At 33.7% G+C, this 24,270-nt stretch overlaps 1 protein-coding gene across 2 annotated transcripts; it reads left to right on the top strand.

Annotated features, from left to right (window-relative positions):
* Positions 1-7,358: 7,358 nt before the first annotated feature.
* On the top strand, positions 7,359-22,860 carry LOC132717116 (uncharacterized). Of its 2 annotated transcripts, none has more exons than XM_060700513.1 (4): positions 7,359-7,513; positions 7,976-8,206; positions 17,374-17,443; positions 19,161-22,860. In XM_060700513.1, the coding sequence occupies exons 1-4, from the start codon at positions 7,373-7,375 to the stop codon at positions 22,424-22,426; spliced, it is 3,708 nt and encodes a 1,235-aa protein (XP_060556496.1). In that variant the 5' UTR covers positions 7,359-7,372; the 3' UTR covers positions 22,427-22,860. The 2 variants fall into 2 exon arrangements, with proteins under 2 accessions (XP_060556496.1, XP_060556498.1); XM_060700515.1 differs by having other exon boundaries at positions 17,374-17,477.
* Positions 22,861-24,270: the final 1,410 nt, after the last annotated feature.

Raw genomic sequence — 24,270 nt, 5'->3', positions numbered from 1 at the left:
TGTTGAAATTCGGAGCGTGATAAAGAGTATGCATTGGCACTAGTAGGAAATCACCGCTAGTATCTTCCTCTCATGTGCTCTTGGTATGTGTATATATGAACACATAGGTAATGTGTTAATCATATAGTACATTAACTTTTGAGCATAAGTCTATTAATAAGCTATATCACTGTGCAATGTGTGGAGAAAATATCTATTACAAATATGAGACTAAGTATCCTAGCGCGAAGGGCTCATAATAGACTTGCAAAGCAATCTTGTATTCTCTATTACTCACACCATTGGTTCAATTGAACTAAACCTTGCGCAGGAATATTTATAACAAATTTATTTTACGCACACTAACCCTTTTTGAGAAAAAAAAAAGATGAGCTATTTTGCGGTGGAGAGAGATTTTTGTACAATGCAAGCCGTTTGTATAAATAACACAATATATGTAGCAGTTACCATTGAATTATTTGCTCAATTTGAAAATGTGATCAGACCAAAAGGGGTGAGACAACTATTATAAAGCTTCCATGATTATAGAATCAACACATGGACACACTACTCTTTATAAATAGAACACTTAATGGTGTTATATTTGAAATTGTCTGTCAATGGAGGCATGATGGACTTCCTCACCTCAAACTCAGTGACCAGAGCGCTCGCAGCACCACACGGATAGAGCGTCCCAGGGACATGCAAGAAGTAGGAGAGTGTATGGAGCGTAAGGGGAGAGGGGCTGTAACAAAATCCAACAGGGAGCGGTATCATGGGTCCATTGTTTCTTATTTTAAAACATTGTTTGTGTTGGAGAGACTCTAATGTGCCAAATAACACCACATGTGAATTGTTAAGAAACATACTTTAAATTTGATTACAACATTCTAAAAAAATTTGATGCCTTCTTCTTGTTGTTTTTGGTTTGGTTTCAAAGTCAACCAGCTCTCTCTCACTCTTACCATTGATACGGTTGAGCGCATCATATGGCCACTCCCAACCGGTGAGTTTCCCCTTCCACGCCTTTTATAACTTAGCCGATCCGCAAGAAAAACAGATACTGGTCGCACATTGACTCCGACCAAGTGACTCCACCGTGACTTCCACCCACGTGACTCCACCACCTCTCTGTGATTGATTGATAACGGAGCACACACGAGGACACCTGAGTAGACAATAGCAGACCTCCCCATAAGCTAGGTTCGAAGAAACTTTTCATCAGATTCGCTATAATGCTCTTCATATTGTGAGCTAGAATAATCATGAAACCTTTAAGGCCATAAGGGCAAGATAGTTTTTCTAGAAATTTTTTCTATTAATGTTATACACAAATTCATTATACACTATTTATTAAAGGATTGCGAATGGTATCATTGAAAGTTGACAAGACACAACCAATTGAGAGATTAAAAGAATTTATAAAAAGAAGAATAGATTACACTGAGAGTTTTTTCAGAAGATTACTATAACCATGGAATGTCCGACATTTAGTTGTTTCTTATTTTAAAGGGACGGATGGATTTGTGATATCACTGGAAATATAGTTCTTTGACTTGTACAAGTAATTTACAGTAGTCCATCAAACATCTGATTATTGTGCCCGTCTCCTTCAATCTTGTCCATGCCCACTGTAATGTGAAAATATGGCATATTTTACCACGCTATAAAGACTGACAATATATGTTTTATTGTTTTGGCTTTTGATTTAACACAAAAGCTTGTTTTACGGGTAAAATTTTTCAAGTTGTGTGTGGTGTGTGTTTTGTTTTTTTTTGCTAAGGGCTCTTGTTATTGGCGGGCTTAAAATTTTAACAATTCGCTCAATTTTATTTGGGGAGAGTGTACACGTTGAAAAATTGGTTTTTAGCCCCCGGGGTAAAAATGTATTGGAATTTATTCATTTTTTTCAGTACAAAATAGTGCTGATAATAGCAGATATTGTCAATTTTGCTATTTTCATAGAGTATTTAAATTTCCTTAATCATTTATATCATTATTATTATTTTGTAAATCTGTTTTCAAACGTCAGTGCAGTGAAGTAGACAATCATCGTAACAGTAAAGTACTCCCGTGTGGCTGTCTCGATTTCGGCCTTTTTAATGTCACTTGTATATTTTAACTTTTCTTTTTATTTGAATGCCTGTAGAAAGATATTTCTTAATTTTTTAAAAGTAACGCTAGAAAACAATAAAAATATTTACAGATTGAGTCAGTATTATGCGAAATAAAAGTTAACTGTTGATCATTTTTTACATATAGCTTAAATTTCTTTGAAGTTTAATAACTTATGAAGGGGGTTAATTACCAGGTAACAAGTGATAATTGAAAAAAGTTCTTTTTAAACTTTCGTTTCTAGGTTACATGTGATAATTGCAACACTTAATCTTCAAAAACAAAAAGAATTTGAATGTATATTTTGTATGTGTGCGGTCTTTCTGTTTCACTACAGTCCATTTAATAAGAAAATGATTCTGAGTGAAGATGATATATATATAAATACAATGTAAATCTATTTCCTTTATTAACATTTATTAATGAAATTGAAAATATACAACTAAATTTGTATAGTCCTTTCTTTGAAAAATAATGAAAATAATAATATGACAAATAAATCATTTGACGTTAATTGTGAAGGGTTAAACTATGAAAAAAATCTGTTTCAAAATAAAAAATATTATTATAAAACCGCTGTTCTGTATGCCAATAAAAGTTTCTTCCTTGCCAATCTAATGAATTCATCTATATAAGAATGTTTATCTTGAATGATCTGAAAATATATTTAATACACTAATTAGTAGAATATTTACTATATTTATACTTATATTCAGGTAATCAAATAACAAATGTACAAATCATTTGGAAATAATTCACAGAAATAAAAACAAATTTTCAATTTCTTTAAAAGTTTTTAAGCAATCAAGAAACATTTTTTTGCAATACAACCATTAAACCATGTAAAAAATAATTATCTTAATCTGAATTGCGGTTATAATTTGTGCTTGAAGTAAAAGGACGTCAAAGTGTAGATAGTATGCCCTAAACAATAGGCGACTATTTTAATAACCTCAACATTAAAAGACTATATTTCTTTCTCACACTCAGAGCCATGTGCATTCAAACGCCAGCACAGCCAATAAGTGGCGCCACGCATTGACTTGCTTCAATAAAGTTATGTTTACATTGAGACTTTAAGTTCCACAAACACTCTTTAGGCCCAGTGAGCGCTCACAGCATAAATAAGATGACCTGGTGAGCTTATATACATTCCAAGATGTTGTTATTTTACTCTAAAAATATTTTCACACAACAGACTCTTTTCTCGCAATACTTATTTCTCTAACCTATATCTACATACATTTGTAATAATTCCTGTTCATATGTTTGACACTAGTGCTAATCATGTCTCGCATATATACGAGACAAATGGCTCACTTCATGAAGTCATTGATCCAATCTTCTGTACAATAATAACTGAGTGATTTGATACTAGATTCACACGCAACAACACCATGCTTTGTGATCTCTGAATTATCCTTTAAAGTTCTTGACACGAGTTGTGCATTTCGGCTGTGATAAATTGCACAAGAATATTAAATAAGAATCAATGTGTAAGAAAAATTATGATGAATAAATTAATTATATATATTTACTTTATTCACTTTTAAAAGAAGATGAAGTTTTATTAGATATTGAATAATAAAGTCTGTTCTATTCTGTTCTGATAACAAAAATTTCTTTTTGATCCTGTATGTATGTAGTTAATGCTTAATGAGGGTCTAATCTATTATCCGCAGGTAAGGCTACAAAAACCAGCTTAAGTTGTCGAGTACGGACCCCAGACATGTCACCAGTCATGCCCTTCAAGAGTTAATTTTGAAGCACAAAAGTTGTGATAATTTAGCTCCATGCAATTTCCACAGAGTATTAGCCAAAGATATGAATTTTGACCTGAAAGTAAGCCACTGTACGGCGGTCAATGAGAAATCTAAATGTACAGTAACCTGTGACAATATGAAAGGTTTAAGCCCTGAAAAGGCCTGTTCGTGCCAGCAAAAGGCCTGCCTTACAAGCCGTCTATCTGTACTAGGGGCTCACGCGCCCTAGCACACCATCCTTGTCTCAGCCTACATCAAAGGGCCACTACCCTCGGCATTAGTCATGACACCCAGTGATTTTTTTTCCTATTTTCAAAACAACCTGTGGCTGTCTGAAGGGGAAAATATAGCGCGATAAATCAGAAAATGGGAAAAAAACTTGAAATCAAATTCCCACAACTGAAAAAGGAATTAACCCACACATTTTATGAAAAGAAAAATAATATCAATTAAATTGAACATGAATGATACATAGAAGGGGCTATATATATGGACAGATTTCTGTCTTCTAGAATATAAGTAAGTTGCTGTTATTAGTGACGGTTCTGGAAGGCATTTTTAAGCGGAAACTATTATAATTTTTAGGGGAAAATATGCCTATTTTTGGCTAGGGGAAACAGCTTTTATTCGGCTGTAAAATACAGTGAAAAAAATCACTGACACCGGCAGCTGGTCAGCAGTAATTGAAGATTTAGCAGTCCCCTTGTTACAGCCTATGGGGGGCTTCTATTTAGTTGAGTTTTTTACTACCAGGCAAGCCGTAAATCTTCTGCCGATGCCTTGTACCTTCTCAGCGAAGTGCATGCTCCGAGGGGAAGTGAAATGATCCTGTATGTTGTAATGTCACATTTATATGTATGCTTATAAAACAATTGTCAAACAGCAAAGAATATGTAAAATATGTAAGTTGCAAACAGTTGTGCACATTATATTTGATCACTAAAATTATGAACATTCATTTCTTATTGAAAAATTTGACTGAGAAATTATAGAAAATAAATTTCGAATTACCTCCAAGGGCTCCCTTTATTTTCATGACATGTTAAATTCGGTAATTTCTGGATAAATAATGCTTTTTGAAATTTACAATATCATTAATCTTAATCTGAGAGTCATATTTATGACATTAAAACAAAAATATACATTGAAACAATAAGAGCCCTTCTTTCCTAACAATTTTTGTTGTTATATACATTACATGATATACGACCGATATGTAGCCTGACGATTGTGATCGTAGTTTTTCCGGGATGTCATGACCATGTGTGTAAGCTGTGTCAAATTTTGCATTTCTACACAGACAACAATGCCAAACACCCTCACTGTCTACAACATACCAACATAAGATTTTTAATAATTGGCTTTCTTAAAATTCCGTGTAGGTGTATGCCTTTCGCCCTGTAATTATGACGTGAACGACATAACAATTTTACAGTACAAATTTGATGTTAACGGACTGAAATCATTCAAAACTATGAAAAAACTAACACAACATGACAGAATAACTGCTAATAATAACAGCTCCTTCCATAGGCCAAAATAAAAAGCATTCCATAAGAGACGACGCCGCACATCAGGCGTCGCAAATAAGTTTTTAATCCAGTCGCTGATCATTAATGAAATTGATTATTTTTTAAACACTGGGTTTAACACTGCCATCAAACACTGCCATACATTGTGTATATCAAGAAGGGAAGATTGCACGTGTTTAGATAATCGGGAAAAAAAGTGTATAATTATTGCCTAATTCCGTATCATATTCAAAAAACTGTCACACAATTATACCAGTCTCGGGCTGATGCTCTTATTATTATACCCCGAATGGAAGTTTGGGGGGGGTATATAGGAGTCACCCAGTGGTCGGACGGTCCAGCGGTCAATTGCATTTTCCTTGTCCGGAGCAAAACTTGAAGAATTCAATATAACTTCATAAAAAGATCAAGCACATTGAGAGGAAGTGCAGTGCACAAGAACCATACCTCCATCTTGACTAATGACAGAGTTACTGCCCTTTGTTACTTTTCCATTGCTTTTTTCTGTCCGGAGCATCACTTGAAGACTAATGGTTGGAATTCAATATAACTTCATACAATGGTTAAGCACATTAAGAGGAAGTGCAGTGCACAAGAACCATTACTCCATCTTGACTTATTACAGAGTTATTGTCCTCTGTTACTTTTCCATTGCTTTTTTTGTCAATATGGCCCTCTAGAGATTGTTACAATGCCTTCATTATAAGTCAAAGCTCATGGTCCCTTAACTGGACCCAGTTTTCAGGGCATACATGTACAAGTGTTTATGATCAGTCATAGTTAATGTTGGTTTTCCATGGATTCTTACAAATTGTAGCTAAAAATATTTGTTTTTCTTTCTAGAAATCAAGATGGCACATGAGATACATTTAAAGAACAACAAATACCGGCAGTGGGTTAAGGCTGGCCTAGGCTTGGGTTATCTTAAAGAGGGACTTGCGCCATTTTGTGATGACATAGGAAACCAGCAGCACAAAGATATTATAAACAAAATACAACAAACAAAGACTCCTCAACCAAACATACCATGTGGCACCTGTCAGATAACAACTCTCCAGCCAGATCATGTCCGAGTCTCAAAAGGAATATGTCCCCTCAATCAAGATAAATGTAACTGTTGCTTTCCAAATAATAAGAGACCCTGTCCAAACAACGTATGTGGTGCCATCTATGACAGCATTATACAGTATCATGCATCAATGCCACCAGCACCTTTTTGGAAAAACAGTGATGTCCAACAGTGGTCGACAGAACCGTGGGAGGTTTGCAAATGTTTTATAAATGCTCCTGGGTACAAGGACAAGACATCAGCAGTCGACACCGATTGCACTGGGTTGCTTCATGTTATCATAAATAACAAGTACTTTCATAGCCATATTGGATACAATGTTACAAGACCAAACAATCTTTTTTCAAAAGGTAAATTTAATCATTTAATCATTTATATATTTAATTATAATGTTTCTTTTATTTCTGTAGAAATTTGGGGCTTTTCTCTATGTGAAAAATTATTCTTGATAACTCAAGCACATTTAATCCTTGATTACTAAGCCTTATTTATTCTGGCATATTTTGCTGTTCCTTTGCAATGATGTTGTTAAATTATGTAGATACCATAGAATTTTACTCTTCATTGTAAGTTAACTACTCTATTAAAGGGAGCGGTGGCCTAGTGGTTAAGGTGTCTGCCTCTCAACCCAGAGATCATGGGTTCGAGCCCTACTCGGGTCACGACCATGTTTCTCCATATGACACCAGTACTGGTTGGTTCCAGGAAGCGGACTCGAAAATGATAAATATAAGTTGTAAGAACTTGTTTCGCAATCAAGCTTAACTAAATATGTTTAAACCAACTACTCTATTTATACAGCAACAAAGCATAAAAAAGAATGTCCATTTATCTCTGAGTGTAATTAAGTGATACACCCTATAAATATGTTGTATTATTTGTTTTTCATTCAATAGGTTCGTCAGTATAGAAACATGATTTTCCACTCAAGCAGTATGGAATTAGAGGAAAGCGAGACAAATACTTACTTAGATGATATGATAACAGTTCTACAAGATAGTAAGGAACTTGTTCATCAACCAGCTGCACAGCAAGCTGTACTGAAACTCCAAGATGTAAGTGTATATAATAAATTATAAGTTTGAAATCTTTATAGAGTTAAATTATCATAATAATTGCAATAAGCACATTTTACTAAATTAACAGAGTTTAATAGAAAAAAGTGCTCGAAGTGGTTAATTTATTTTAGTCAAATTTAAGTAACAACTGCCTTAAGTTAACATATATAAATCAAATATAATTTATAAATACCTTCAAAATGTAAATATCAAAAATACAGATCTAAGCTTGTTAGTAACAGGTAAGAAAATCAAATGGTGGAGAAAATAGAGAATTCTGGCAATCAAATGACTATACCACACATCCTGCCTTAAAAGAAGATTTTAGAAGCCCTCAGAAAAAGTATTAGAGTTAAAATAAAAAAAAAACAATTGTGGTAATTTTGAAATAAAAATGTTGCTATATGATATAGCTACATTTTATCTCTGAAAGAAAATTGAACTTTTTTTTTTCATCAGCTAAAGCAAAAAGACTTTGTCATCACTACTGAATGCTCTGAAGAAATTTTGAAACAAATCAAAGATGAAATGACAAAAATGCGGGAATTTACTGAAAATGCTGCAACTAAAGTGGAATATGAGGAGCTGAAAAATAAATTTATTGAACTTGAAAGACAGTTGGCACTAGAAAGAGAGGAACAGAAAAGAAAGTTTACTGAACTTGAGGCAGTTATAACAGAGCAAAAACAGGTAAAAAATGTTTTCCTTTTCTTTGTTTCAAGTTTATATACCAGTACATGTATTCCAATACAACTACGTCTGTCCGTCTGTGCGTCCCAACTACATTTGTGTTAAGACTGTAACTTTGTCATACATTGGGGGATTTTAAAATAACTTGGCAAAATGTCTTCCACATCAAGACGATGTGTTGTGTTTAAGAACCACGTCCCTACCTCAAAGGTCAAGGTCACACTATCATTTTGAAGTTTCACATTATCACAATTAGAGTAAATAGGTACTCACATACGTGTCTGGACTAAATAACTTTGTTTTGCATATAATGATTCTAAAATAACTAGGCATAGATGTCTACCACATAAAGACAATGTGTCTCGTTCAAAAATTACGTCCCCACCTCAAAGGTCAAGGTCACACAACCATTTTGAAGTTCACTTTATCACAATTAGAGTTTATAGGTCTGGGCTGTAACTTTGTCAGGCATTGAATGATACATCGCAACAAAGACCCATGTCGCTACCTTCAAGGTCAAGATCACACTTATAGTATGAAGGTACTCATTCTCTTGAGAAGAGTTTGAAGATACACATTCATCTCCGGACTGTAACTTTGTCATGCATGGAAGGATTTTAAAATAACTTGGCACAAATGTCAACACATCAAGACAATGTGTGGCTGCTAAGGCTCATGTCTGTCTGTCCCCACTTACACAACAATCATATCCAGACTATAACTTTATCATGCATTGAGGGATTTTGTAATAATTTGGCACAAATGTCTATCTCATAACAATATTTTGTTGTGTCCAGGAACTTGGTCCCTTCTTCAAAAGTCAAGGTGACACTTATACTTTGAAGGATCATGCTATCACAATTAGAGATTACAGGTACAATAATACAAAGAACAATATTCAGCAATTAGTTACTTTCATTCTCTTTTTCATAATACCTGCATGCTTAAGAAACCTTTTTGGGGCATTCGTCACATGGGTGACAGCTCTTGTTTCAGTTTGAATAAAAAAATAGGTTATTGTTTTAAGAAAAATCTCACAAACAGTGGAAAAAAGTCAATCTACTCTTTATTATTTACATTGACTCAAACAGAATTAAACTATATAAGTTAAGCAAAAAGTTGGTATTGTGCCCTTTTTATAGGCAAAAATGTCTAATTTTGTAGAGATCTCAGTAAAAAGGATGGTGGCCCACATTTTTATAACCTCCACAAAAGAAGGGGGTATATAGCAGTCAGCTTGTCTGTCGGTCGGTCCACATCATAGTTTCTGGACGACAACTTGAGTTTGGAATAAGGTATTGTACTTGGTGTATAGCAAGCTTATATGCAGACCCAAGCTGATATTGCATTTGGATCCCTGGGGTCAAGGTCACCATAACTAAAAATGGAAAAATGGTTTCCGGACATAAACTAGAGTTAGGAATGGAATATTCTAATCAATGTTTGGTTATAACATCTTATATGAAGACCCCGGTGGTATTTTATTTTGACCCCCTAGGGTTGAGGTCAAGGTCACCCCTACTAAATAAAGAAAAATGGTTTTCAGACAATAACTAGAGTTAGGAATGAGATAGTGTAATCAAACTTGATGTATAATAAGCAGCTTATATGAAGACCACGGTTATTGTTTCAATTAATTGAAATAATTTTTTGTACACAGTTGATACTTCTTTTACTATTGGTTGAGTTCAAATATTTTTTTCAGACCACTTAATTTTCAAAAAGTCAAAGTTGCTGATGGGGGTGTTTACTCATCTTCAGTGATGGTTCCAGTTTAGCTTTATCATAGCCTAAGAACATGCCAAGTTTTAAGAAATTCTATTGAACAGTTATGATTTTGCCTATACATGTATAAAACTTCCCCTTTGAAATCAATGGCCTATCCTTAGGCTACATGGCTAAAGTGATACATATTTAATATGGCATTGCCTAAGTTATGAAAATCATGAACATGGGTCAAATAGAGCCATACCTTAGTATCATGTTTATAACTTTTTCTTTAAATAGGAATGTGACTTGACTGAGGACCTATAAATTATGCCTCTATAATGTTAAACCTTCTAGAAATGGTCACTTAACAAAACAGTCTCTTAAGACAAGGCATGATAAAAAAGGAAAATTTTATGCGTCATCTTTCCTCCCCGGTGGGGAAGTTTTTTCAACTTAATTTATATAAATGTTTAATAATTATAACACTGTGATCATCTCATTAGATGTTCAAATAAAAAAAATAACTTTCTGATATTTATTGACAAAACAGCTTTGATCCATTACCTACATGTTTTTCATTTTCAAATTTTCAAGCTACTGTACTACATTGCTTTTCCTTGTTCTCGACACGTAAAATCTAATTTGTGTAAATGTTTTCTGTGGTGATTTTCAATTCAAAGAAACAAACTACATGTAACTGTAGCTATTAATTTGATTGCTGATTATAAAAGTTCAAGGTCATTTCAATGCAGTCAAAAAATCAACAGTGAAGCGTATACACCATCTCAGTAAGGACAGGGTGTTGCATTGTTCTATCGTTTATATTAGATAATACATGTAACACCTATAATTAACTTCATTTGCATACGCTAAAAACTGTTTGGGAGATACAGTTCTTCACACATTTATATATTTTGTTATGATTGTTGACACTTGTGAAATCACGATGAGTCTTTCACTTGATAGGTAGGAGCACTTTTAGAATATGTCTGCAGTAAAATCCGTGTTTTACAATTTAAAAGGTCGTTTAATATCAATTAGCTGACTAATTAGCTGTTGCTGATCGCGGTGAGCAAAAGTCGCTTTAAAATACATTAAAGATACAGTACAGCTCAAGCAATTTTTCCAAAGTCTGCCGATCCCCGCGATTTGTTTATGGGTGGACTGTCACCGCGATGTCCCTGCAATAGTTGTGACTTTCCGTTCGTCAACTTGACTGGGGGAAGTTTGCGCTGTGGGATATTGTCACCGTGGATCACTGTGAAATATTGCAGCGGTATAATTAAATTTAAAATTCGCTCTCTTGGGTGACTTTTAGTTTATTTATAACACGGGGACATTTATTACTATTACTGTATGTCTGTAAAATATAATGAACTAAAACACATTTTTTATAGAAGAAAATCTGTATGTTATGTATTTAAAAGGACGTAACACCTGTCATATGCAAATAATTACAAAATTTAATGATTTGCGTGTGAAATTAAAACCCTAATATGTAGTAACTTTTAACATAATTAATTTCAACTGCTTTAAGCCATTTTAACCTTCTGATTTTACAGTGCTACAATCATATAACAATTTTTAATTATTTCTTTGATCCATTTAAACGATTTTTTCTGTTAAATTTACGTGTGTTAATTACCTTCCCTCCAAATATTGACGAGAACTAAAGTTTAAGTGGGTCATAGCATATAATACACACAAATTTACTTTTGAACTAAACATTTCTCTATTTGAAATATTTAACGTCGCATTAACGGTTATGATCTGAAAAAAAGATGTAACAAATATGTTTATTTCATCATGATCACAGATCTAAATTTTTAGATAGCGCATACCGTGGACTACTGTAGTTGTATAATAAGTAATGAGATAGATTCTAATTTATTTCTATGACACTCACCTCACCATTATGGAGAAGTAATTCTCGCCTTCTTAATTGCATTTTCCCATCACAGTCGTATTTAACGACAAAAAAAATTGTGGCTTTTGATCAGATTTTGTAATGGCATCTTGCAAAGTTTACGTTAAAACACATGTTAAGAAAATGTTTGTTAAACTATTATATATAATTACTTACATGAACTAGTCCACGGCTGCACTATTAGGTGTATGAGCTAATTGCTTAATTTTTGTAGGTGTAAATTGCTTAATTAAGCGATCTTGAGCAAAGAATAAATAAATTAGTTCCTTGATTGGATTTAACAACTTCTTAAGATTGGTCGCTATTAAATGTACATGTATATTATATAATAAGTGGCGTTTATTGTTTCAAGTATGAATAGAATTTCTAAAAAAAAAACTTTTTAAGTGTTCTAGCAGCTATCGTTTCAACTTTTTACACAGAAACATCAAAGCATTTAATTTTCTTGAAAGTGTTGACCAATTTCGTTAAATATTTTGTTATTCCGTTTTCTTGAAACTTTTTTCATTGAACTGTTTTGTGATGTGATTTTCCCCGGTAATTGTACATTAATATCGCGGAGCTAACTAAATAATTTTATTGAATGATTAAAATCATCAGTCACATTGTAAGTCTTTTTGGTTTTTTAAAAGAAGACTACGTAATACATTTAAATGAACATTTACGTGCATATGCAAATTAATCACTGCAAATGAAATCTCTGTGATTTTCAACCGCGGATTGCAGGTTTTTTTTTAACTACCCGTCCGTGGCGATTTGTCGCCGTGGGATACTATAGTATGTCCCCCACGATTTTCTGTTCGCCGTTAAAAGTGTCCGCGGTGACTGAGTGAAAAGAGGAAAAATTGCTTGAGCTGTACTGTATATAGGAAATGATCGGGGGGTAGGGTTCGGGGGATTTACAGTGAGCGCATATAACAAATTTTACTTAATACACGTGGTAGCATGGGCAAGTTTAAAGACTTCATTTTAGCTGATCAAGCTCAATTGCAAGTTTTCATAACTTTAATGGTTCAAATGCAGCAACTAAAGACCTGACTGCAAATAAATAAAAAATAAAAAAGGGGTGTATCAATGGGGTAAATAAGTATGGACTATAGACTGTTTTGTTTTAGTACACCTATCACAATGTGACATGGTGAGCTTTTGTTATTGCCTTTTGTCCGGCATCCGTCCGTAAACTTTTACTTTAAACAACATCTCATAAACTGCTAAGCCAATTTTTATACCCCCAAAAACGAAGTTTGGGGGGGGGGGTATATAGGAGTCACCTGGTGGTCGGTCGGTCGGTCCAGACATCCGTTGCATTTTCCTTGTCCGGAGCATAACTTGAAGACTAATGATTGGAATTCAATATAACTACACACAATGGTCAAGCACATTGAGAGGAAGTGCAGTGTACAAGAACCATAACTCTATCTTGACTAATTACAGAGTTATTGCCCTTTGTTACTTTTCCTTGTCCGGGGCATAACTTGAAAACTACTGGTTGGAATTCAAAACAACTTCATACAATTGTCAAACACAATAAGGGGAAGTGCAGTGCACAAGAACCATAACTCTATCTAAAGTAATTACAGAGTTATTGCCCTTTGTTACTTTTCCATTCCATTCTTTTGTCCGGACCATAACTTGAAGACTAATGGTTGGAATTCAATATAACTACATACAATGATCAAGCACATTGAGAGGAAGTGCAGTGCACAAGAACCATAACTCCATCTTTACTAGTTACGGAGTTATTGCCCTTTGTTTCTTTTCCTTGTCCGGGGCGTAACTTGAAAACTTCTGGATGGAATTCAAAACAACTTCATACAATTGTCAAACACAATATGGGGAAGTGCAGTGCACAAGAACCATAACTCTATCTAAAGTAATTACAGAGTTATTGCCCTTTGTTTCTTTTCCATTGCTTTCTTTTGTCCGGACCATAACTTGAAGACTAATTGTTGGAATTCATTATAACTTAATACAATGGTCAAGCACATTGAGAGGAAGTGCAGTGCACAAGAACCATTACTCCATCTTGACGTATTACAGAGTAATTGCCCTTTGTTACTTTTCTGTGTCCGGGGCATAACTTGAAAACTACTGGTTGGAATTCAAAACAACTTCATACAATTGTCAAACACAATAAGGGGAAGTGCAGTGCACAAGAACCATAACTCTATCTAAAGTTATTACAGAGTTATTGCCCTTTGTTACTTTTCCATTCCTTTCTTTTGTCCGGACCATAACTTGAAGACTAATGGTTGGAATTCAGTATAACTACATAAAATGGTCAAGCACATTGAGAGAAAGTGCAGTGCACAAGAACCATAACTCTATCTTGACTAATTACAGAGTTATTGCCCTTTGTTACTTTTCCATTGCTTTCTTCTTTCCGGACCATAACTTAAAGACTAATTGTTGGAATTCATTATAACTTAATACAATGGTCAAGCTCATTGAGAGGAAGTGCAGTGCACAAGAACCATAACTTCATCTTGACTTATTACAGAGTTATTGCCCTTTGTTACTTTTCCTTGTCCAGAGCATGACTTGAAAACTACTGGTTGGAATTCAAAACAACTTCATACAATGGTCAAGCACAATAAGGGGAAGTGCAGTGCACAAGAACTATAACTCCATCTTGACTAATTACAGAGTTATTGCCCTTTGTTTCTTTTCCATTGCTTTTTTTGTCCGGAGCATAACTTGTAGACTAAAATTTGGAATTCAATATTACTTCATACAATGGTCAAGCACATTGAGAGGAAGTGCAGTGCACAAGAACCATAACTCCATCTTTACTAATTACAGAGTTATTGCCCTTTGTTACTTTTCCTTGTCCAGAGCATAATTTGAAAACTACTGTTTGAAATTCAATACATCTATGACCGCCTCCGTGGTCGAGGGGTTAGAGTCGATGACTTCTAAACCAGTTACCTCTCTGGCGTGGGTTCGATCCCAGGGAGATGCTTTTTAGTTTAGCGCGGAGGAAGGTAGTCTAGTACTGGTGTAACTCTCCAGGAACGATGGTTAGGAAACTACCCGCCTATATGACTGAAATACTGTTGGAAAAAGGCGTAAAATGAAACAAACAAACAAACAAACAAGCAACTTCATACAGTTGTCAAGGACATTAAAAGGAAGTGCAGTGCACAAGAGCCATAACTCCATTTTGACAAAATACAGAGTTACTGCCCTTTGATACTTTTTCTTGTCCAGAGCATAACTTAAAACGTACTGTTTGGAATTCAAAACAACTTCATACAATGGTCAAGCACAATAAGAGGAAGTGCAGTGCACAAGAGATATAACTCCATCTTCAGTATTTATAGAGTTATTGCCCTTTGTTTATTTTCCTTGTCTTTCTGGACTTATTACAGAGTAATTCAATAAAACTTCATCAATGGCCAACCACATTGAAAGGAAATGCAACATACAAGAACCACAACTATATTTAATTGCCCACAACCATAAATCTATATTTCAATTCTTTTACAAGGTATTCTGTGACTAGTAACATCCTCATTTCTGAAGCACTCTTGTGGGGGTATTAATCACATTTAGTGATAGTTCTAGTTTTTATAGTCCCTCAATTCCAATATCTTGGAGAACCTTTCAATACTCATTTGTAAAATTATGTATGATTGCACCCAAAAATGTCGAAATTAGGCATTCTCTGTAGAGAATTGTCCCATTTCAATGAAATTGATTTTCATTGAATAGATAATTTTTAGCTCACCTGTCGCAAAGTGACATGGTGAGCTTTTGTGATTGCTTTTCGTCTGTCCGTCGTCAACTTTTACTTTAAAAGAAGTCTCCTCATAAACCGCTAAGCCAATTTCATTCAAACTTCACAGGAATGTTCCTTTGGTAGTCAACTTTAAAAATTGTTAAAAGAATTACATTCTAAGCAAAACTCTGGTTGCCATGGCAACCAAAAGAAAAAAAACTTAAAATATCTTCTTTTAGAAAATCGAAAGAGTAGAGCTTAAATATTTGGCATGAAACATCATCCAGGCAGTGTCTACCAAGTTTCTTCAAATAAATGCCCTGGGGTCAAAATTGGTCCCGCCCTTGCTTATCCTTACTTGTATATAGTAAAAACTTAAAAAATCTACTTTTAAAAAGCCCAAATAGCTAGAGCTTAGATATCAAGCATGAAACATCTTCCAGTGGGTGTCTACAGAGTTTGTTCAAATAAGGGTCCTGGGGTCAAAATTGGCCCCGGGGATCATTGGTTTTCCTTATATTTTTATAGTAAAAACTTAAAAAAAAATCTTTAAAAACACCCTTAGAGCTCAGAGCTAAGATATTTATCATGAAACATCTTCTAATGGGTGTCTACCATTTTTGTTCAAATTAAGGCCCTGGGGTTAAAATTGGCCCGCCATAGGGATTATTGATTTTTCCTTATATGTATATAGTACAAACTTTAAAAAAAATCTTTTAAAAAACCCAAAGAGCTAGAGCTAGATATCAAGTATGAACTATCTTCTAGTGAGTGACTACCAAGTTTGTTCAAATAAAAGCCCTGGGGACAAAGTTGGCCCCGCCCAGAGGGGGGATGGGGTAAAATTTGTTTTTCCTTATATGTTCATAGTATAAACTTAACCTTTTCCCTTATATAAGCGTGTTTCGACGGCTTTTTGCCCCCCCCCTTTTTTGAGGCCTCAAACAGTGAAAAAATGCCCTATTTAGCCCCAAAACACTGTTTTTCGTTTAAAAAATGTTGATAAAAAAGTGACCACTTTTTCGGTGCCGTCCCCCATCCAAATATTACATCAGGGGGTTGCCAGAAGGGGGATGTGCCCCCTTCTGTTTGAGGGTTTGAAGGGGACAGAGTCCCTGTCATCGCCAAGAAAATTTTGGACATGTGACAGGCTGAATGGCCACAGGTCGATCTTAGGGTAACTAGTAACCGACGCTGAAAAGCCCTTTACTCTATCTCAATTCATTGAGAAGTTGCAGCACTTTGAAATCACTTTTGATGGAAAAAAAAACAATGCAAAATAGTGATTTTTGGCAAATTTGAGATGTCCCCCCTTTGCCATGGTAACAGGAAATTTACCATTGAGCATGCTGTTACAGAGGCTATGGTGTAGTCAACATTTGTGCCAAGTTTCATTAGTATTGAAGCATTTTTCATAGTTTCATAGCAGTTTGAACTTGTTACCGGAGGCTTTTCAATGAAAACGGCCATTTTTCGCAATATGCTCATGGGGTAAAAGGTTAAAAATCTTCTTACAGCTAGAGCTTAGATATTTATCATGAAACATCTTCAAATGGGTGTCTACCAAGTTTGTCCAAATAAAAGCCCCTCGGTTAAAATTTGCCCGCCCCGGAGGCCTTTATAAAGGTGAGCGATTTCAGGGCCATTATGGCCCTCTTGTTTAGATATATTTGGACACTGTTTGTGAATGAGAGTGAATACTATTTTCTTCAATTTCAATATTAAAATGACAATATTACTGTATACAATAGATACTTTTGAAAATTACTAAACAAAACAAAATTATTTGAATTATTATTTATGTTGTAGGAGATAAAAAGACGCAAGGTAGAAGATTCTCCTCAACAAAAAAAGTTTCAATATGAAAAGGCGAAATCAGGTATGTTATATCGAATATGAAAAGGCGAAATCAGGTATGTTATATCGAATATGAAAAGGCTAGATCAGGTATGTTATATATAATATGAAAAGGCTAGATCAGGTATGTTATATAGAATATGAAAAGGCTATATCAGGTATGTTATATAGAATATGAAAAGGCTAAATCAGGTATGTTATATATAATATGAAAAGGCTATATCAGGTATGTTATATAGAATATGAAAAGGCTAGATCAGGTATGTTATATAGAATGTGAAAAGGCTAAATCAGGTATGTTATATAGAATATGAAAAGGCTAGATCAGGTATGTTATATAGAATGTGAAAAGGCTAAATCAGGTATGTTATATAGAATATGAAAAGGCTAAATCAGGTATGTTGTATAGAATATGAAAAGGCTAAATCAGGTATGTTATATAGAATGTGAAAAGGCTAAATCAGGTATGTTATATAGAATATGAAAAGGCGAGATCAGGTATGTTATATAGAATATGAAAAGGCTAAATCAGGTATGTTATATATATATGACTAGGCTAAATCAGGTATGTTATATATAATATGAAAAGTCTAAATCAGGTATGTTGATTATATAGAAAATGAATTATATAACATATGAACAGGCTAAATAAAGTTTGTTATATATTATATAAAAATGCTCAATCAGGTATGTTAAATAGAACATGTAGAATATAAAAAGGGCTAAAATAGAGAAAACAAGAATTCATAAAGAAAGCCCAAAATGACAAAATTGAAAATGTTGCAGGCTTGGTTTGATTGAGCCTGTTCATGGACGGTACTGGTAAGTGCAAGCTACCGTCCACGCCTCCTAGCACTGGCTTAAGCAGAATTCAACATTTAAACATAAAATGATAAAAGTTTGCATTTAGAAACATCCGTAGATATGTTCATATGGCGGTTTTCAATGCGACACTTCCGTGCCATTCCATGAAAAGCCATGTATGGTCCCCAAATATTAGAAAGCGTGTGCCTGAGGTTTGTTATATAAAATATGAAAAGGCTAAATCAGGTATGTTATAAGGCTAAATCAGGAATGTTACATAGAATATGAAAAAGCTTAATCAGGAACGTTACATATGATGTTATATTTTATATGAAAAAGGGTTAAATCAGGTACGTTATATAAGATATAAAAAGACTAAATTAGGTATTTTATGCAGGATATGTAAAGGCTTAATCAGGTATGTTATATACTGCAGTCTGCGAAATAAGGCACACCTCGATGCCATAGGCGAAAAAATCTCATTTGGACCTTCAAAAATCCAAAGCAAAAATATTAACCCGAGGTTCGTTTTAATTTGGAATATGTCTTCATACAAAATGAGTTTCAGTTTCAATTCTTTTGAAATTATTGAGACTGGGAGATAAACTTTGTGGTTGTGTTACTTAGGGTTATGCATTCATAGAGTGCAATGCTTCTTTTGTTAATATTTGTTTTCATATTTTACACAAAGTAGAAAGCAGTAGATTGACAAGTAAAGTTAAGTATATAGAAAAAAGATAATTTAATTTAAAAACTGGCTGACTGATATACCGAGCTTGTGTGCCTACATTAAACTGTTGTCTTTATTTTGCACAATAAGTGTTTTGGGCCTGTGATAATCTGTCAATGCAGGTCCATACTAATTTTCTGTATTATTAACTCATTGATTTGTCCTTAACAAACAATTGGATTTCATATAATCAATTAAATTACAGAACGGCGGAAAAAGCTGATTGAACATTATCACAAAACCCTGCTGCAAGTTCCTACATCACCTTTACAACCAAAAAGTGAAAAATGTAGCTTCAATGAGATTTATATTAGACCCAAAATAACGAGGGAAATAAAAGGAGAGAAAGGGGAGACAAATGAAGTGAGGGTTAAAACAATGTCAGAAATCTTCACAAAAGACGGAGTCCCTCAAAAATCTGTATATGTTCTAGGAGATGCAGGGTCAGGAAAAACTAGTTTTTGTAAATATCTGGTCAACTTATGGTGTTTGGCACACAGTGAGGAACATGAAGATGACAATGAAGATGAAGATGGCAATGGTAAACCTGAAGGTGACAGTGAAAAACATGGAGGTGATGGTAAAAAACATGGAGCTGGCAATGAAATTGAAGGTGGCAGTAGTGAACCTGAAGGTGACAGTGGAAAACATGGAGGTAATGATGAAAAATATGGAGGGGTCAATGAAAATGAAGATGGCAGTGGTAAACCTGAAGGTGACGGTGAAAAACCTGTAGGTGATGGTGAAAAACATGAAGCTGGGGGTGAAAATGACAATGAAGGTGGCACTGAGAAACAAGGAGGTGATTTGGAAGAACATGAAAAAAAGGGAAGTGACATTGTAAATGAAGAGGTAAAGGGGACACATAGTGGAGACATTGGAAACGAAGAGGGCAGTAAGACACATGGAGGTGTTAATGAGAAAGGAGGAGAAAAACATGTGGGTGTTATTAAGAAAAATGGAAGTGATAGTGACGACTCTGATGGTGACTTAATACACTCCGAATCCGATAGTGACAACTCTGATACTGAATTAACAGACTCTGAATTTGACAGTGATGACTCTGAATATGATAGCAAAAATTATGAAGTTAAATTCAATGGTGTAAAAGAGATGAAGAAATTTGATTTTGTATTTTACATCCCTCTTAGACAGTATCAGAACATTGACACTATCGATGAAATGCTTCTAAAACGTTATCAAATGAAAATGTTAAACACACTTCTTGAAGAGGAATCCTCTAGAGTTATGATTTTGCTTGATGGCTTAGATGAATGGTCCTCTGAAAATGTCCCAGAACATAGCATCTTTAAGGAGTACACAATATTAACTACTTCGCGGTCATGGAAATTTCATACATTAAGATCAAATGATGTGGAGATTGACCAGTCATTAAAACTGAAAGGTTTTGATTTTAGATGTGAATGGGAAATGGTCAATAGGACAGTCTCACAATTAAATGTAAATAGACATGCTAATAAAGAAGCTAGAGACTGTAGGAAAAAGCTGAAGGAAAAGTCTCTTAAAAGTTTAAAACAGGTACCAATTATGCTACAACAACTGATATGTCTATGGTTTGATGGTAAACTCGATAAAACCTCAAGATGGGCCATCTACACCGGTATGTTAGAGTTATTCTTCACCTGGAATGACATGAAAACTACAGGAACAAGTACTCGACACATGAAGGGTACCCAGAAAGTAGATCTTCCTAAATATTTAGCCGATAAAACCAAATTAAGTTTAAACCGCCATTTCATTTATGAAGTGTCACAGTTGGCTTATGAGACACTATTTAATTGTCCGAAGGATAAATCCTTGACATTTGACATTTGTATGTTTGATGAACTAGGAATATCAGATGAAGTAAGAGAAAATTGCTTGAAACTTGGAATATTGACAGAAGATGAATGTCCAAGTTTTTCTGTATCAGAACCACCAAGCTCATTGTTCTCTTTTATTCACAAATCAATGCAAGAATTTCTGGCTGCAGTGAATATTTGCATCAATTTCAATGCAAAAATTGGTTTGTCAGATAGTACAGGAAATGTTGAATTAGCCAAGAAGTTTATTATTGAGGTTTTTCAGAAATGTTCAACTGTAAATGACATATTAGAACAGTCAAATGTCATCACTATGCTATCTGGTCTAGAACAAAGATTAGCAACACATGTTTCAAAATACATATATGATACTGTGTCAGAAGACTCTCGTGTTCAGGAATACAGGAGAACAATAAATAGTAACATTTATGACGACCATAGTTGTATTACTGATATTCAAAAGCTTATGTTTGAGTCAATGGAAGAATTAAATGCAGCATGTAGTATAGGAAGTAATTCTGTATTTTATGTAGGAGATTTGGTCATTGATATAAGGAATCAGTATTGCGATATTGTTTGTTCAGGTATTGATCAGCATCAAATTGTTCCTGACTCTGTTCTGTCTATTAAGGTAGTTGACATCAACACAGAAAATGTTAAATTTACAAATTATTTACCAATATTTCATCATCTTGAAAAAATTGAAATAGAATATGAATATTATTCACAAAGTGATACTAGTAGTACACAGAGTAACAAACAGAGGATTGATGAGATAAACAATTGTGTTTCTGAGACAATTAAAGTAAATACTTCAACATTAAAATCTCTGTCTCTTGCTGGTATCTCTTACTCTGACAAGTATTACCCAGTGTATAAAACAGTTGTTAGTAACCTACCTAGTATGATCAATCTTGTAGCAATACGTATGTATAATATAACAATGAGTCATGATGATACTACTACATTTTGTAATTTTCTTGAGACAACCAGTCATCTTGAACAAATATATCTTGGTTATGTTAATTGTGAGTGTAAGAACCAGCATGATGTAAATTTATCAAAACATCAACAACTTCAGTATCTTGAGTTGTATGATACTGTTAGTGTGATAGATGCTGATACTACAAACCTTGAAAAATTTAAATGTAATGATTTGGAAAATAGTAATTATGAGAAAATATTTGATATTATTACAAAATCTAACAAATTAAAAGAACTTGTGCTGTATGGAGATGATAACAATAAATCTCAATTATATCATACCAACATAACAAAGAGACTAGTCACAGTATTACCATTGTTACACAATCTCAGTAAGCTTGATTTACGGTCTTGTAGGTTAACTGACAATATAATACAGTCACCTTTAGAGATGAAGAGTTTAAAGAACATTAAGCTTAAGTATGTCATAATGAGTTTGACAACATGGCAGAAGTTTGTTGATAGTCTTCCTGCTATTCCTCATACTGTAGATGTGAGTGTATTGTACTGTTATATAACAGGAGATAGTGAGGAGTTTACATTGATATCAGGAGAACTTAGAGGAGAGAAGGAAAATGATGCTATACAATATGTAAAAGACAAGGATCAGTTATTTCATGTTAAGCCTGGTCTTTTGGGGTTTAACTTTTCAACAAAAAAGTGATAAAGTATACAGAGAGTATTTAAACTAAATTAATGCATGTTAAAAGAGATGATATTTTTTTTTCGTTTTTGACAACATAGTGAGAGAGAATACATGCAGTTAACATAGTGCTTAATTTAAATTGTTTCATGATAAAAGACATAATTATTAAAATAAACATTATCAGCATAATAAAATATAAAAAATACTAAAGTTACATATTGATATGTTAAATAATGAATGTTATACAATATGATAAATAACAATCATCAAAAACAGTTCATTAAATATCAATTTCTGGTCATTGTAGTAATATTGAAATTGATGAAAGTAATATTCAAATGTGTATTTCAATGAATAAATGAAAGAAATGCAGTGAAATATAAAGAAAATATAGGTAACTGTTTTTTAGAGATCAGGGATAGTTTGTGAAAAGTATAATTTGAAAAAGTAATAGGTTCTTTGAATTATAAATACATACAGTCTAACTTGCCCATGCGACCACGTGTATTAAGCGACTTTTGTCTTAAACGACCACTTTAAATTCCCCCCGATCATTTTCTCTCTATATCTTTAATGTATTAAGCGACTTTTGCTTAACGCGACCAGCGACTGCTAATTAGTCACCTAATTGACATCAATTTTTTCATTAAACGACCACTTTACCTGGCAAGTAATTGTGTTTTTAGAGAACGCCACCTCGTTATGTCACAGGTGTCAGCAATCAAAACACAACAATAAACGTGTGAAAAACTCTATTTCCCATGCCGTTTTAGCGTATGCAAATGAAGTTAAGTATACGCGTGACGTGTATTATCCAATAATATCGGATAAACAATGCAACGCTCCGCCCATACTGAGATGGTGTATACGCTTCGCTTGTTGACATTTAGACTGCATTGAATTGACCTTGAACTTGATCAGCCATTAAATTAATCGTAACAAATAGATGTAGTTTGTTTATTTCAAATGAAAAAATGCACAACAGAAAAAATTCTTCACTAATAGGGGTTTCGTGTTGGAGACAAGGATAAACAACGGAGAAGTTAAAAAATTCTGGAAAAAAATGTCAAACATGTACGTAATGGATCAAAACTGTTTTGTCAATAAATATCAGAACGTTATTTTTACAGTTGCATCCGTTTAGATTATCGGAGCGTACTTATTATTCAACATTTATATAAAAATGAAGTTGAAAAACAATCCCATCGAATAAAAAAGATGTCATTTATAAATTTTGACTTTTTATATCATGCTGGCTGTCTTAAGAGACCGTTTCATTAAGCGACCGTTTTTGGTGTTTCCTTTGCCCGGTCGCTTAATACACGTTTGACTGTAATTAGATTAGCAAGTATATAAATTAATCAATAAGAAAATATAATAAGTAATTTGAATAGAAATATCATAAAACAAATTTAATTTACAAGGTCAGAAAAAGTAAAAGATAAATATAACATTCAAATACCAGTTATATTATAATATATATGATATATATGATAAGATAAGGGAATGGTATATGTAAATACCGGTTATATGAGAAATATATAGAGAATTGTATATATCAATACCAGTTATATGATATATAGGACAAGTGAATGGTATATATAAATAGCAGTTATATGATATATAGGAAAAGTGAATGATATTATAAATACCAGTTATATGATTTATAGGACAAGTGAATATGGTATATGTAAATACAGGTTATATGATATAAAGTACAAGGGAATGGCATATATAAATACCAGTTAAATGATATATAGGACAAGGGAATGGTATATATAAATACCAGTTATATGATATATTGGACAAGAAAATGGTATATATCAATACCAGTTATATGATATATAGGACAAGGGAATGGT

The sequence above is a fragment of the Ruditapes philippinarum genome, unplaced genomic scaffold (genome assembly GCF_026571515.1).
Source record: "Ruditapes philippinarum isolate M1 unplaced genomic scaffold, ASM2657151v2 ctg5307_1_1_1_1, whole genome shotgun sequence".
Taxonomy (NCBI): Eukaryota; Metazoa; Mollusca; class Bivalvia; order Venerida; family Veneridae; genus Ruditapes; species Ruditapes philippinarum.
The sequence above is the reverse complement of the archived record's forward strand: the minus strand, read 5'-3'. Positions and strand labels throughout refer to the sequence as shown.